The 15,585-nt window shown below is 35.2% G+C and overlaps 2 protein-coding genes across 9 annotated transcripts in view; one reads left to right on the top strand and one right to left on the bottom strand.

The window, feature by feature from the left end:
• Window positions 1–6: 6 nt before the first annotated feature.
• Window positions 7–9,560, top strand: LOC110454805 (dol-P-Man:Man(7)GlcNAc(2)-PP-Dol alpha-1,6-mannosyltransferase-like). 5 transcript variants are annotated; one of them, XM_021504541.1, is made up of 10 exons: window positions 7–86; window positions 2,581–2,732; window positions 3,199–3,331; window positions 4,324–4,497; window positions 4,999–5,193; window positions 5,932–6,035; window positions 7,257–7,483; window positions 7,773–7,942; window positions 8,670–8,745; window positions 9,249–9,555. In XM_021504541.1, exons 2-10 carry the CDS (start codon window positions 2,592–2,594, stop codon window positions 9,475–9,477), a joined length of 1,449 nt encoding a protein of 482 aa, XP_021360216.1. In that variant the 5' UTR covers window positions 7–86; window positions 2,581–2,591; the 3' UTR covers window positions 9,478–9,555. The 5 variants fall into 5 exon arrangements, with proteins under 5 accessions (XP_021360216.1, XP_021360203.1, XP_021360234.1 ...); XM_021504528.1 differs by having other exon boundaries at window positions 56–133; window positions 9,249–9,560; XM_021504559.1 differs by lacking the exon at window positions 7–86 and adding an exon at window positions 145–263 and having other exon boundaries at window positions 9,249–9,557.
• A 1,646-nt stretch (window positions 9,561–11,206) lies between these two features.
• LOC110454772 (intraflagellar transport protein 122 homolog) overlaps window positions 11,207–15,585 on the bottom strand; it is a 25,510-nt gene continuing 21,131 nt past the window's right edge. For all 4 annotated transcript variants that reach the window (XM_021504469.1, XM_021504477.1, XM_021504486.1 and 1 more), the window contains 4 exons: window positions 13,797–13,925; window positions 13,394–13,476; window positions 12,772–12,936; window positions 11,207–12,217 (listed from right to left, as the gene is read on the bottom strand). In XM_021504469.1, coding sequence (XP_021360144.1) covers window positions 12,137–12,217; window positions 12,772–12,936; window positions 13,394–13,476; window positions 13,797–13,925 — 458 coding nt within the window. In that variant the 3' untranslated portion in view covers window positions 11,207–12,136. The remainder of the gene's footprint in view (window positions 12,218–12,771; window positions 12,937–13,393; window positions 13,477–13,796; window positions 13,926–15,585) is intronic.

Genomic DNA, 15,585 nt, shown 5'->3' with positions numbered 1-15,585 from the left:
TATGTGTACACAACCGGAAGTACAGTTTCCTCTTATATTGATTTAGCAGACAGCTTCATCATCTTGGATATGTGCATAATTCCATGGTATAGTGAATTGAAATATGTTTTTAGGAAACATAGAGAAAGCATGAGTATGCATTATTGCTATTAGATATGATATATATTTATTTGCGCTAAAATAATTCGGACAACCTGAAGATAACCACTTTCTTCTACTGCTATGTAGTTGTGAATCCGCATTGATCATATCTTATACTAAGTGTAAGTGGATGACAAAACAAGGAAGTAATCATTCCAGTTGGAAACTGTCCAGCGTATGGCCGTCCGATATACCTATATGATGTTTAAAATTTGCTATCATTCCGCATGAGCACATCTCTTTTACCAATATCTGAATATTAACTCTTCCCCAGTACTAATAATATGTAGTGGAAATGGACTTGGTCGCCCAGGTAGCAAAATTGGTAGAGCATCCGTCTAGAGTTTGGAGGTTCACTTGTTCGAGTCTCGGTCTGGACATGCATTTTCTTCTTGTTACATTTAGTGCCTTTGACCAACCCTTTTTTCAAGTACTGTGTGAAAGGGGATATAACCGAACCAGGGTTGTAAATATATATAGACAAAGGAAGGAGGAATGTAGCGGAAGTCAGGACTGGGTTGATTATCGGCGACCAGGAAGCCCAAGTCGGAAAGCATCTGTCTAGAGCTTTGAGGGTCCTTGGTTCAAGTCCCGGTCTCGTCGTGCATTTTTCTGCTCCTGTTACAATACAAATTCTCATTATTTTTTTACCCCACCCTCCTTTTGAGACATATGCGTGTATCTTGTGTGTTATGCCTCATACACTAATCTGCAGTTGTATTTATATTAGTACTAACGACCCTCCGCATTAAAGCCATTTTGGTCTCTGTGGAGTATAACATATAGACAGATACCTAGTACTAATATTAATAGCCGGCCTCCTCTGCTCTGATGACGCAATATATAAGAAATCTCTTGTTGTCAGAAAGCTACATTATCGCAGCGCTATGCATCAACTCTGAACCAAAAAATTATGTAGCAGGTGCTTGCTACTCCTTTAAGGAATCTACTAATGTGATAGACAACCAAGACATTCACAAGAATCTCACATTTTATTCCATGTACAGGCGTTTGCCAAATAAGAACCAAATCTAGAACAAGTTCTGAAACCCATGTACCAAGGTAATTTTGAGTCCTCCTCACTGTATAATCATTGTGACGCCCTAGTGAAATACAAGCCACGTCCTACTGACTGCTAGAATTTCTGTTTACCATCATTGAAGTGTCAGATTAGTAACCTATAGAGGCTCCGGGTTTGATTCCTAGCAGAGGCATTGCAATTGAAAAATAATGACTTTGTGTGACATTGGCTCTCACAAGCTTTGTTATTACCCCTGGATACATAAGGGACAAGTTCTTTCCTGGAGGGACAGGATGTCACCCTATTAAAACACTTTAGCAGCTTCCCACAGGCTTGGTTAGGGAGACTTCTCTTTCACTCAATTGGAGGCAGTGGGGGCCAGTCCAGGATTCAAACCTGATCTCCAAAATCTAGATAGATATTTAATTAACCAACTGATCAAGCTATCTGGTGACACCTGAAGATATCTGGCTCAGTCGCTACATGTATAATGTAGCATAGTTCCTAACAACCCTTGTCGCAAGTAGTGTTAACACCTAATATATAAAACCCAAACACAGTGTTTTCTGGGGACAAATACTTAAAAAAAACAGGGTAGAATTTATTGGATTTGATCTAGACTTGGTTCAGATCAACAGAGACGAAGTACCTTGGTTAGTCAAAGTATCTGTTGTGGCCTTACACATTGTGTTTTATAATTTCTTGTCTTATTCAATTAAACAAATGGTTACTTAGCCAGGGGTCTACTGCCATGCAGGTGACTGGGTTTTAATCTCCATTTTGGGCGTGGAATCTCTAAAGAAGTCACAGCTTATTATTATCTCATAGAGCTCTCGTGGTTTTGTTACCAGAATAGTCTTACCATATTCGCCAAATCTTCAAACTTTTCGTCATCAGTAAGACACTATAACTTCAGAAAAAGAAAAAAAAATGAAGCAAGCTTGCAACAATGCATGTGACAGGGATTTCCATTATACATGTTTATGTATTAATGGTTGTAGTTAGTGTTTTCAGTTAGAACTATTATTATACTAATTTCTCTGAATCAATCCTGCTGTCATTTCCTATTTAGATATAATTACAATGAATACCTTTAAATCCCGATAATTATATAATAAGCCTGATTTTGATATAGGCTGACTTTGAAAATAAGCTGTACACGCCTTACATTCTAAATGGCTTCGAAAATAAGATGGCCTTGAAAATAAGCTGGCTTGGAAATTAAAGCTTGTGATTTCTTATCAAAAATGAAAAGAAGCTGAGGCTTATTTAGGAGATTTTAGGGTAAATGAGGATGCAAAGGCTTATTTTTGAGATTTAAACAATTATGAAGATGAATATACAATTGTGTTGTTTCACATAAATGCTATGTACCAGGTATATGTAAAAAAATATATGTAAATATCATGTTATTTCAGAAAAATCCATTATGAATATATTCAAAGTGGAGGTGCTGGCTGCCATGGTGACAATTCTGCACCTGGCTGTGTGTCCATATACCAAAGTGGAGGAGAGCTTTAATGTACAGGCCATGCATGACATACTGTACCACGGTCTCAACATCAAATCTGTAAGTGCTGTTATATTTTTGGTAGATTAAAAAATCTTAAATAGCCATTCAGGCCTCTGATTGACTGTAATATTTTTTAATTCCCAGTCAGAATTTTTGCCTAGGTCTACTTTGAGGTAAATCAGAACTCTAACTGAAGTACTGAAAACCTCTTATATGCCATGATGAAACACTGAAAACCAGGTGAATGATACAGGTCCCTTGGAACTGTTGTTACATAAATGAGGGATGATATAAGAACCTTTTAATCATATTAACCATAAAGGGAAACTATATCTGCAACTTTTTTGAACTTTATTTTCTATTTTCGAAAGGTTTTATTGTTTACCAGGTATATATGCACAATTGTTTTTGTGTGGTAGCTGTTCTTTGACTAATACTTGTACATTTGAATACTTCTAAAAATGTCGATTGTATTTGTTCTTTGACCAATACTTGAAATGTCCATTGTAAATTTGTTTTGCAGTACGACCACCTGGAGTTTCCCGGTGTGGTGCCGAGAACATTTCTGGGACCAATCGCAGTGTCCATTACAGTTGCACCTCTGGTCTACATCACAGACTTCCTGCAGATCAGCAAGTTCTTCACTCAGTTCATTGGTAATAAATAAATGTAGATTTGATTAAACTGATTATTATATTGCATTGCTCATTACCATTATCATGAAAATGTTTACATGGAATAATGTATATTTTCAGTGGAGCCTATAGATAATCCAAACACCTTTGTTCCCAGCTTCAGTGGCTGGATTGTGAGTTGACTATAGATGATTGGAACAAATTTTGTAAAGAAAAAAGAAAAACTGCCCCCTAAAACATGGCTCCAAGACACTCAAAATCTTTTAAATATTAACTCACCCAGCACAACTGTGAGCTTAGTTAGACTGGTATATTTACAATCTACATTTACATTCACTCAATCACCATTATTAAAGCAGACTTGAGTTATCTTCTCATAACCTGACCACAGAATGTGACAAGTTTCCACGACGTCGACAACAATATATCTGGGTGGATCTAAGCAATTTTTCGTTGAATTAGACACAAATGACAATTGTTTGACGTCATCGATAGTAGATGTGGGCAGAGTTAACGGAGGCTTATGCATTTGAACCAATCAGGCAATAATATGTTTTGAAAGTGAAATTTATGTCTGCTGATCAGACTAATGAATAAGATAACTATGAACCATTCACAGAAATATACTGTAATATATGGAAAAGGTTTCTATTTTGGTCAGGTTATAATCAGGTGATAACTCCAGTTTAGCACAAATAAGAAGCTTACATTTGTTATAAGACATTGACTAACATTCAAGGTCATAGGGGTTAAATGTTTTGAAAATTCCAAAAACATCTTCCCAAGAACCAGAAAGCCTGGAGTCTAGGTATTTGCCAGATATTTTGCTATGATGAAGAGCTATCAAGTTTGTTTAAGTAATCACCTTGATTGACATTCAAGGTCACAGAGATCAAACGTGTTTAAAGAATTCCTCTATTTAGCTACCAGGCCTAGGTTAAGGATACCAGGACTAACTTAATCTCATGGGATGTTTTTTTGTAACAATGTTCTATTTTATTATTTTTTTACAGTGAGGAGCTGTTTAGGAGCATTTGTGCTAGTTGGTATGAGCAGTTTTGCTGATGGCGTATATAACAGATTTGGAAGCAGTGTAAAGAATTGGTTTTACTGGGCCATGATCACTCAGTTTCACTTCATGTTCTACATCACCAGACCACTTCCCAATGTGTTTGCTCTGTCTCTAGGTAAGTACACGTATTACTAAACTACAGTCAGTATTCTAAAATAATTCATAAGTCATGTGCTCTTCCATCACAATTTTCCTGTTTCTAGAGTAAATAACAAGGTCAATATTACAATATGTTAATAGAATGTCAGATGTCATTTCTTATCCAATTGTCATGAAACTTCACATACATGATCATATAAGCATCAAGTTTAAGCTCAACTTTAAGATCACTTTTACAAACAATAGAATGTTTGACATCATTTAAGCCACCCTTTACACTTTTGACTTTTAACATTTCTGATTACCTCCAATTGTAAATATTGGCTGTGATGGATCGTTAAAGGTATAAAGTTAATCTGGATGTAAGTTCATGATTTTTATTTTATTTTGGCGAGGGGCACAGTTTGCAATTTATCACCTGTTTCTCGATATCAAGGATTTTCATTGCTTGATATCAAGTAATCTTAAGTTTTGTTTCAAGAAATCTTACTATTCATTTGTCCGTCATTTGTTTCAGTAATGTTGGCTGTAGGAGCTTGGCTTAGACAGCAACATGGCCGCTTCATCTGGTACTCTGCTGTCGCCATTTTGATATTCCGTGCAGAACTTGCTCTATACCTTGGACTTATATTACTGATGGAGCTGGTGGCGGGAAGGCTGTCCCTCATTAACCTGTTTAAACATGCGATTCCAGCTGGAGTTCTAAGCATTAGTAAGATTTTTTATTCCAAATTAGATAAGTCTTTCCGAAACAATACACAAAACTATAATACAGCAAAATATATTTTGATACCAGTCATGCTGTTAAGCAAATTAAAATTCTATGTTTTCAAAACACTTTAAACATTTGCTTACTTTTTTCATGTTTTTTTTTTTCAATATATTTTCAAAGACATACCAAATACATACAGTAACTGTCATTTTCTTTTAGTAAACTGATAGGCACATTACAAAAATGGAGTAATTGGAGTAATGGGTTTATAGCTGAATTATAAATGAACATTTAAACTTGGTTTATATCTTGCACACATTTCTTTTGATAGATGTAATAAAATACTGTAAAACATATTTGTAACAAACCCTGATAGACCTGAATATCAGTTTTCTACAGTAAATCAGTTTTATATAAAACAAACCCAAGGACATACAAAATGAGTCTCCATATTTAAACATGTTTAAAACAAATGCCAATGGACCCAAGAAATAAGTTTGCTATAGGTGTTATTAGTTTTAATGGAACAGTTTGATGTTTATGAAAAATTCCTTTCCAGAGGATTTAAACAATGTACTTCAAGCATGAAACTTAACTAAGAACTATGGAAAGGAAGTAAATTACATTTACTTGTAAAACTACCCAGGCTCTACAAAACCTGAAACGTTAACCAGTAGAAAATCTTACTCCTTGCAATTATGTATGTCTGGTTTAACTTTAAACTTTTATTCTCTGTAGGCTTAACAGTTCTGGTGGATTCCTTTTTCTGGCAGAGGTGGTTATGGCCAGAAGGGGAGGTATTTTGGTACAACACAATACTCAACAAGAGTGCCAGTTGGGGTGTATCCTTACTGTAATACTGATACTATATAGTGGAGTAGAAACATGCACTGATTTACTGGTACTATATAGTGGAGTAGAAACATGGACTGATTTACTGGTACTATATAGTGGAGTAGAAACATGCACTGATTTACTGCTATTTATAGAGGAGCTTGTAGATCTATTTGGTCTGTTTGTGTTTTACGTCCTATTAACAGCTATGGTCATTTAAGGACATGCCAGGTTTTGGTGGCGGAGGAAAGCCGGAGCTCCTGGAGAAAAACCACTAACCAAAGCCCAGTACCTGGTGACTGCCCCGCGTAGGTATCGAACCTGCGACCCAGTGGTGGAGGGCTAGTGGTAGCAGAGTGTCAGCCGCCTTTAATTAACCACTTGGCCACCATGCTCCCAAGTTATATTGATGTTGCTGTTACTTAGTGATGTACATGTAGAAATTCACTGATAGTCACAGATTCCTATTGAATGAAGGTGTGCCAAGTTGTATAGTCCCTCAACTTATTACCATGAAGATCTACAATAAAATAATCACAGAATTTTATTCCCATTGGTTTAGTAAAAAAAAGGAAAAATTAATAATTAATATCAATATCACAAACAAAAATAAATGCAAGAGATTGATGTACCAGGCTAGTTGTTTCTGGTTAAATGTCTCTGCAACAGCTATGTCATATGACATGACCTCATATCATTGGGCTGCATAATTATAACATGCAGCTTTGGTCATATGACCATAATAATTGTATCTGGTAAGTGAGCATCTGCTACTAGCTGAAAGTTTTGTATGGTCTTTTGTATTATACCAGATGTCATATTAAATTAAGTTAACTACTACTTTTGTTAACTGCAGTCCATCTTCAGACTAGCTAACTGGAGTTTAATTGAATAATAATGGACAAAGGCTTAAAGCCTCTTGGTCCATATCAACAAATATTTAACAAAGTTTGTAGGGGTGTCAATAACAGTATTATAAATATGTAAAACAGTCTTAATATCACATATCATAGATTGTTTCTTTAAAATGATCATCAATTTAAAGTTCAAACTCCCTAATTGTTTGAGCATTAACAACTTACAATGCTTTGATCTAGTTGCTGTAGGTTGACATCATTTTATCATTAGCCAGATAACTCTACAAGTGTTGAACATCTAGCCCTACAGTAGCAAGGCTATACCAACTCTGACTTTGAACTATATAATGATTTACCTTGACCCACCATCAGACGGAGCCATTCCTGTGGTATTTTTACTCGGCCTTGCCCCGGGCTCTAGCCCTCAGCGTGTTCCTGGTCCCCCTGGGGCTGTACTTCGACCCTAGACTGAGGACACTGTTACTACCTGCAGCTGGCTTTGTCTTCCTTTATTCCTTCCTGCCTCACAAGGAGTTGCGTTTCATCATCTACGTCTTCCCCATTTTCAATGTAGCTGTGGCGACCGCTTTATCACGTCTGTGAGTACTGTGTATTTCACAAGTGAATATTTTAAGGAAGAAGTTTTTTTTATCAGATCAGGTCTTTAATTTATAGCTATGTTTATGAAGTAATTCAATTTCTAAATAATGAAATGTTATAACTTGAGTAATCAGCCATCTTGTTATAAAATGTTGATACACGTATATATTTTTATTCAAGCACTTTTAAGCCATACCAAATATGGAGTTTGGTGATATATATGAAAGTCTTTGTAATTGATATTGTTCATTGTTGAAAAAAACAACAACACTGATTTCTTTCTTCCAGACGGATGAATAGTTCCAAGTCAATGTTCCACAAAATAATAGCCTTTGGAGCGGTGCTCCACCTATTGGCTAACCTTGGATCAACCGGGGCCTTCCTCTACATCTCCCGACACAACTACCCTGGGGGCGTGGCCATGAGATACTTCCACCTACTCACTCCACCCCACAATAGTGAGTGATGCTTGCATCTTGGCATCGTCTTATTGTGTATGAAAAAATATCTAATTAAAGTTCATCAATAATATTTTGATTTACTTGTCAAACCTGCATGGAAAAACAATGCCTATGAATGAATTAATTCTATCTGATTTTGCCTGTTAAAGACAATTTAGGGCCCCACATAAAAAATAAGGGTGTTTCTAGAACATCACCAAATCCATCCACACTTTCATTTCCAGAGATTATCTCAGCCTCCAGAAATCTCTATTCTACATTGTGGTACACTGTTGCTTGTAGATATGCAATAGGAGTTTTAAAATTATGTTTTCAAGGTCATTTGCTAAAAATAGAATTTTCCAGATCCCATAAAACAAAATGGCTGCCATGACTTCTGATTAGTCAAAATTTAATAGATTAAATTTTCCATTCTGCTGTTCTAATTTATTCATGCATGGTTGCAACTGGTACTTTTTTATGCATTAAGAAATGAATAAGCGCAGCACCCCATTAAATAACTCACCTACTTTTGAACAGGCATTGGCTCTATTTTCCTGTTTAAGAAATGAGCATGTTACAAAGTAATGAACATTAGCACTCTATCTATTAAATACAAGTTTGAGGAGTTGTGTTTGTATAGTTTTTATGTTTAATTTACGTGATAGAGAATGTTTATCGTCATTTCTACTGCCATAAGATATAGGTCAGTTTGACATGAAATGTTTCTTATTGTTTTCTACAGAAGAACATATACACATTGACGTGGCAACAGCTCAGACCGGAGTGACCAGATTCACTCAGCTGAACAATAACTGGATGTAAGTATCAACTCCGTCGATGAAAATTTCGTAAGGAAATTTCATAGATATGTGAATCATACACCCCAAAGGTCAGATGCTTGTCAGTATTAACTTCTTATTAACACAGCATTCCATTTAGAAAATTAATAGATGTGCGTATGCCACACTCTTTGGTCAATACCCTAACAGTCAAGGTCATTTCAAAGGGGTCAAAGGTCAAATTTTTGTCTGAACTTCTTTTTATCAGCACATGGTTGGGAAACTTTATACGTGTATCATCACTAGTGATCCTACTTAAAGCTCTCAAGTCTGTGCATCAGAGGTAAGTGTGTGTCATGGTTGTGTGGACAGTAACCCAAGTTGAATATTATGCATAGTGAGTACTTCTGAGTGGATTTAGGATGGGTTAAACCTTTGTGAACCCTAGCTTACATTCTATTTAATAGAACACTCAACTAGAGGCTAAAAATCTGTTCATATCTCCTAAGTAAGTTAGACTTAAAATACGGAATTTCTTGCAGTTACAACAAAACAGAAGATTTATACCCCGGAGGACATGAGATGATGTCGTTTACACATCTATTTATTGGAGCCAGCGGTGTTGAAGACAAGGCCCTTCTTCCATACAAGAAATCACACACTGTTGAGTTGGAAGTCTATGGATTTGATAGGATCAGTCTGGACATAAAATCTTCTGTGCCGATCAATTTTAAAATGTCGCCAAAGATTTATGTTTTGAAAAAGAAATAGCAGATTTTTTGTTACTGTTTATTTTTCCCACTCCATTTTAATAAAAAAAAAAAAGTTAATTTATTCACTGATTTGTTGTCTGATGATTTTGAAGATTACTGGTAGATAAAGGTTGGCTTACATTCACTTGATTTTAGCAGAACTCTTTTGTCTGTGAGCCACCCTCCTACAATTATGAACTAAAACAGAGTCACAAATGCCAAGGTCAAAGGTCAAGGTTACAAAACATGTTCTGTTCTTGAAGGAGCATAAACATGTCAAGTTGCATGACCTTCCAGTACTAATCCATAGATTATTTAAATGCAAAAAACCTTACCTGATGTGCATAGAGACAGACAGACATACGGACACACACACGTATGAACAATATAAACACTTCACCACGACATTAAATTCCACAGCATCAAAATACAAATCAACAAATCATTTTGTAAAAAGTCATTTATGAATAGACATTTTCATCACAATTCTACAAAATATACACATTAAGTAAATCATCATCAGATCTAACATCACTTCAGATGACATTAAAGTAACACCATAGACAACGTCTCCTACAAATATTGTAGCAAGATCAGATCGGTACTTTTATACTTATACGTCTCTCATTCACAACCTGATCCAAAACTATTTCATGTTGCTTTTCCATAATATACAAATAATCACTTAATGGACGGTTTATGTATATATATATGTACAGGATAACAATGCATTACAACCTCACTTGAAGTAACAAAGAAACAAATGTACAAATATATAGTTTGTATAAATTTAAGATTCAAACGAGGTACATGTAAAAATAAAAGGACTTAAACAACCGACGACTTATATGTTTACATCAATATTTTTGCAGTTTTTGAATGTTGCAAAAAGGATCACACTTACGATAAACCGCAGGATTTCTGAAATCAGATGATAAAATAATGAAAATATTCCTAAACCAACATAAATCATATAGTCATCCTCGATATCCAGGGGTTACGCTCACTTTCGCTCGCTGCACCCCTGGAATATGTCATAGCAAAATTGAAGGCACGAAGATAGCTGTTTGATTGTCTCGGGTAAAAAAACACCTGACCAATCGCTATAGGCTGATACCTGTCCTTTGAAGATTACAAAAGAGAGACGCCCGACTTCAAAGCCTGTCAAATTTACTGTTACGTGACCGCGAGATTCTTTTGATGTACATCAAAGGATCAAACTTGTCTTCTTGTCTCATCAACAAGGTGCTGCACACTGAGCCTTCGATTTTGCTATGACATATTCCCAGGAGTGTAGATAGCGAAAGTGAGCGTAACCCCTGGATATCGAGGATATCATAGTTACTACTCACAGAAACCTTACCAATTGTCATGTTTTCAAACAAGGGAACAGATCTACCGGTAATGTAGGGAATCCTAAATGATTCTATCACCTTGTTATTGAAGTGCCTTACATCCCTACCACACACTTCATTGTTGGAAAACAAAATGTACTGACAAGATCACTATTGTAAGCAGGCTTATTTTTAGTGTTAATCTTATATAGCATTTATCACACTTCTATTATGCTAATTGACACATAGCACTAAATAAGAGATAGGTACATTTGCCAAGGAAAAGTTTGGTTGCTAGTTATGACTATACTTATATATCTGATGAACCCCAGTACCTTAAATAGTTAATTGTATGATTTCTAAAACTGAAAGTGAAGTTACACAATTCGAAAACTCACATTGTATGTAATTTCCGTGGAAGTTATTATTACATGAAATCAGACAATATGAGAAATCATTTTGAATATCTTTAAGTCAGAAGACATGAAAAGGACGGCAGTAATTAATCTCATACACTACAGTGAATAGTTAACACTAAAAGCACTATCAGTATCATCCTGGTGTGTAATTTGCTAAGGATAGTGGACAGATCCTTTTGTTCACAGATCTATACATGGCATCACAGAAAACTGATATGCATACGGTTGATATTCTCATATTATCACACACATCAACAGACTCTCTAGAGCTTTTATAGTCAGTGAAACCTTGACGGAGTCTGAGACTCTTGCTTTTTGTCAGTTAATGTTAAATATTGTAAAATGATATAAACTGTTGAATTCTGGATCGGCCCAATTCGTCTGTACACCTAGATAGGAGAAGACAAAGGAGTACATATCAACCTGTTACATCTGTAAGTTACATTTCAATATGTGTCTAAAAGATGGTTAATTTCTACGCCAATTTGAATACCACATGTACAAATTAAGCAGGTAAAATTGTTATGATTTACAGATATTTTCTAGATTCCACACACAATAGAATTGACATACATCTTCCTATGAAACAATCGACAATGTGTAAAATAAAACATTTTTTCCTTATATAAAATGTCAGAATTATGAATCCTTGGACGGATGATAACGGAATGTATAGAGTTAAGCTAGAATGCCAGCAAGGCAAACCAAACAGGCTGGATTTGCTTCATGATATGCAAATCTTTTCCACAGCTCCTGAACAGAGTGAACAGTTTCCTTTCTGTAGGTACTGGAACACACTGTTATTCACCACTCCTCAACAGAATGGATAAATCAAAGTTTCTATTCCAGGTATAAGCCAGGAATATAATTGGTGCTGGATAGTTCCTAGAGAGAATAGACATTTTCCTAAAGTATAAGAACACATTCAGTCTTCCATAGCTCCTCGACAAAATGGACAGCTGCCTTTCTGCAGATACTGGAGCTCAAAGTCGTCGGTGTGGAAAAGCTGTGTGAATAAATTATACATTGGTAAAAGGTGAGTATCTTAAATCAAGTTTAAGGATAAGACTTAAAATATCTTAATATGAATTTCACAATTGACAGTTCACCTTATTTTTTCTGAATCAGCTGAATCTAAACAGGCACAACTAGTTACTAAGGGGATTATCATATGTATACCATAGTTCATCTGACATGTTCCCTTCAGTCACTCCAGGGAAATAGCAGTAACAAACATCACAATGTCATGTAATATCCTTATTGGTTGCCTTGTGGCCAGTTTGCTGTTCTGGATCCCTCAAATTGCAGGATGCACAGCTATTGACCGAAGGGACCATGAATAAGGGGTTTGATCAAGAACCTTCAAGTACATCCTGAGAAATTTAACAAAAGCTGCTTACAGATGGACTGACAGGATGACGAGTGACAAAAGACTAAAAACTATCAATTTAAAGAGCTGCCCATCTGATGATGGTGTGTTAAAAAACAGTTTTGATAATGTTTAATTGGTAAGTTGTATACAGCGTTGTAAAGCATGCTGTTACCCCGAGGAAGACTCACCTTCTGACAGGTATGACACTGGGTGATGGTGACATCAGGCAGTAGGGATCGGAAGAACTGGTATCTCAGCGGTTTCTGCCACTTCAGGATGTACACCTCCGACCTCGACATAGACTGTAGTACAGACTTGGTCACTACCACAGGCTTAAAGTCAGTTCCCCCTTGCTGTAATGATCATACACAGTTATCAACACGAGTGGTACAAAGTCAGTAACATTTATTAAGTGGTCTATATTGTACCAGTTTATATCAACTAGGAAGTTACATTTACGTGGTGTGATATTTTTCTCAAAGATTACTATATCAGGCCAATAATTCAAGATAATTAAAACTTTGCATCAATTACCAAGAGTTCATTGAAGGATAATAAAAAGCCAATATCAAATGACCTGGCAATATTCATGAAGATTATAAAGCCTGCCTCAAATATCATGACATTGTGCATGGATAAGAAAAAGATTGCATTCAATAGAGTGCAAACATCATTTGAGAAGGAAAAGTGCCATCTTCAATTTTTTTTTTTAATAAAAACCCTTTCACAGATTTTAGGCGGCTTTCCTTTGATTTTCTAAAAAATTAAGACCTTAGTTAAAATATGATGAGATTGAGGCTTAAAACTCACCTCAAAAGTCATAAGTTTGGCAGAGAAGGGATCGTCGTCCTCCTCCTCCGGTGGATCATCTCCTAGTCGTAGGGTTTGGGCAGCTAAGTAATGGTTAAGGACTCTAACACACAGGATATACAATATTGATCTTCAATTGACAAAGATCTGATGTCTTCGAATGTTCTTTGAGAAAAACACTTGTTGCGAACATTTCTTTTATCAATGAACAATGTACTTGGAAATATACCCTACAAAGTGTATAAAAACAATAAAGATAACAAAAGGTCCAAAAAACCCATGTTAGTTTAACCTCAAAAAAGAAACAAACTCTCAAATATTTTAACTCTCAAATATTTTTAGGTATAAAATCTCAGACAAATACTGGCTGCGGCCTTATTATGATCTACAAGTTAAAGGATACGCCCCATCCTACTCTCCTGCCAGTTCTTTTCCTCTTTCTTTTGTTTGGGTATTGACAGGTCAAGGACGAGCACTGCTTCCTCGTCGGTGATTCCATCCTCCAGCACAAACTCCACTAGAGGCAGCACCTCTGTAAACAAATGTCGACATAAGTAGAACTCAACATATCTGGCAATGGGCAAGAGAACTCAAGCACATTTAGTGTCTGCACAAACAAATATAGCAAGATACAGCTGCTGTACGTATACCATGGTCACAAGTCAACACTTCTTTTATGTAGTTAAATTTCTGATGATAATTGATGTATTTCTTTGGATGCAAATTAAAGCCGTTTTTTCTCTCTTTCACTTTCATCCTATCCATACCCAAAATGTCAATCCTACTAAGTTTATGTTTAATAGACAAAGGAATGTCCAAAGTTTATGTTTAATAGACAAAGGAATGTCCAAAGTTAATGTTTAATAGACAAAGGAATGTCCAAAGTTTATGTTTAATAGACAAAGGAATGTCCAAACTTTATGTTTAAAAGACAAAGGAATGTCCAAAGTTTATGTTTAATAGACAAAGGAATGTCCAAAGTTTATGTTTAATAGACAAAGGAATGTCCAAAATTTATGTTTAATAGACAAAGGAATGTCCAAAGTTTATGTTTAATAGACAAAGGAATGTCCAAAATTTATGTTTAATAGACAAAGGAATGTCCAAAGTTTATGTTTAATAGACAAAGGAATGTCCAAAATTTATGTTTAATAGACAAAGGAATGTCCAAAGTTTATGTTTAATAGACAAAGGAATGTCCAAAATTTATGTTTAATAGACAAAGGAATGTCCAAAGTTTATGTTTAATAGACAAAGGAATGTCCAAAGTTTATGTTTAATAGACAAAGGAATGTCCAAAGTTTATGTTTAATAGACAAAGGAATGTCCAAAGTTTATGTTTAATAGACAAAGGAATGTCCAAAGTTTATGTTTAATAGACAAAGGAATGTCCAAAGTTTATGTTTAATAGACAAAGGAATGTCCAAAGTTTATGTTTAATAGACAAAGGAATGTCCAAAGTTTATGTTTAATAGACAAAGGAATGTCCAAAGTTTATGTTTAATAGACAAAGGAATGTCCAAAGTTTATGTTTAATAGACAAAGGAATGTCCAAAGTTTATGTTTAATAGACAAAGGAATGTCCAAAGTTTATGTTTAATAGACAAAGGAATGTCCAAAGTTTATGTTTAATAGACAAAGGAATGTCCAAAGTTTATGTTTAATAGACAAAGGAATGTCCAAAGTTTATGTTTAATAGACAAAGGAATGTCCAAAGTTTATGTTTAATAGACAAAGGAATGTCCAAAGTTTATGTTTAATAGACAAAGGAATGTCCAAAGCTTATGTTTAATAGACAAAGGAATGTCCAAAGTTTATGTTCAATAGACAAAGGAATGCCTAAAGTTTGTGTTTAATAGACAATGGAATGTCCAAAATTTATGTTTAATAAACAAAGGAATGTCCAACGTTTATGTTTAATAGACAAAGGAATGTCCAAAGTTTATGTTTAATAGACAAAGGAATGTCCAAAGTTTATGTTTAATAGACAAAGGAATGTCCAAAGTTTATGTTTAATAGACAAATGAATGTCAAAAGTTTATGTTTAATAGACAAAGGAATGTCCAAAGTTTATGTTTAATAGACAAAGGAATGTCCAAAGGATAAGTTTAAAAGACAAAGGAATGTCCAAAGTTTATGTTTAATAGACAAAGGAATGTCCAAAGTTTATGTTTAATAGACAAAGGAATGTC

This window comes from Mizuhopecten yessoensis, unplaced genomic scaffold (assembly GCF_002113885.1).
Source record: "Mizuhopecten yessoensis strain PY_sf001 unplaced genomic scaffold, ASM211388v2 scaffold917, whole genome shotgun sequence".
NCBI classification, from domain to species: domain Eukaryota; kingdom Metazoa; phylum Mollusca; class Bivalvia; order Pectinida; family Pectinidae; genus Mizuhopecten; species Mizuhopecten yessoensis.
The sequence above is the reverse complement of the archived record's forward strand: the minus strand, read 5'-3'. Positions and strand labels throughout refer to the sequence as shown.

What these genes read in the sequence shown, in the direction of transcription:
- LOC110454805 (XM_021504528.1), top strand. Translation starts at nt 70, where the DNA reads ATGTGCATAATTCCATGGTATAGTGAATTGAAATATGTTTTTAGGAAA. An exon ending in GAAACATAGAGAAAGCATGA is followed by an intron (nt 134 to 2,580) that starts GTATGCATTATT and finishes ATGTTATTTCAG; the next exon opens with AAAAATCCATTATGAATATA. An exon ending in TGTGTTTGCTCTGTCTCTAG is followed by an intron (nt 4,498 to 4,998) that starts GTAAGTACACGT and finishes CATTTGTTTCAG; the next exon opens with TAATGTTGGCTGTAGGAGCT.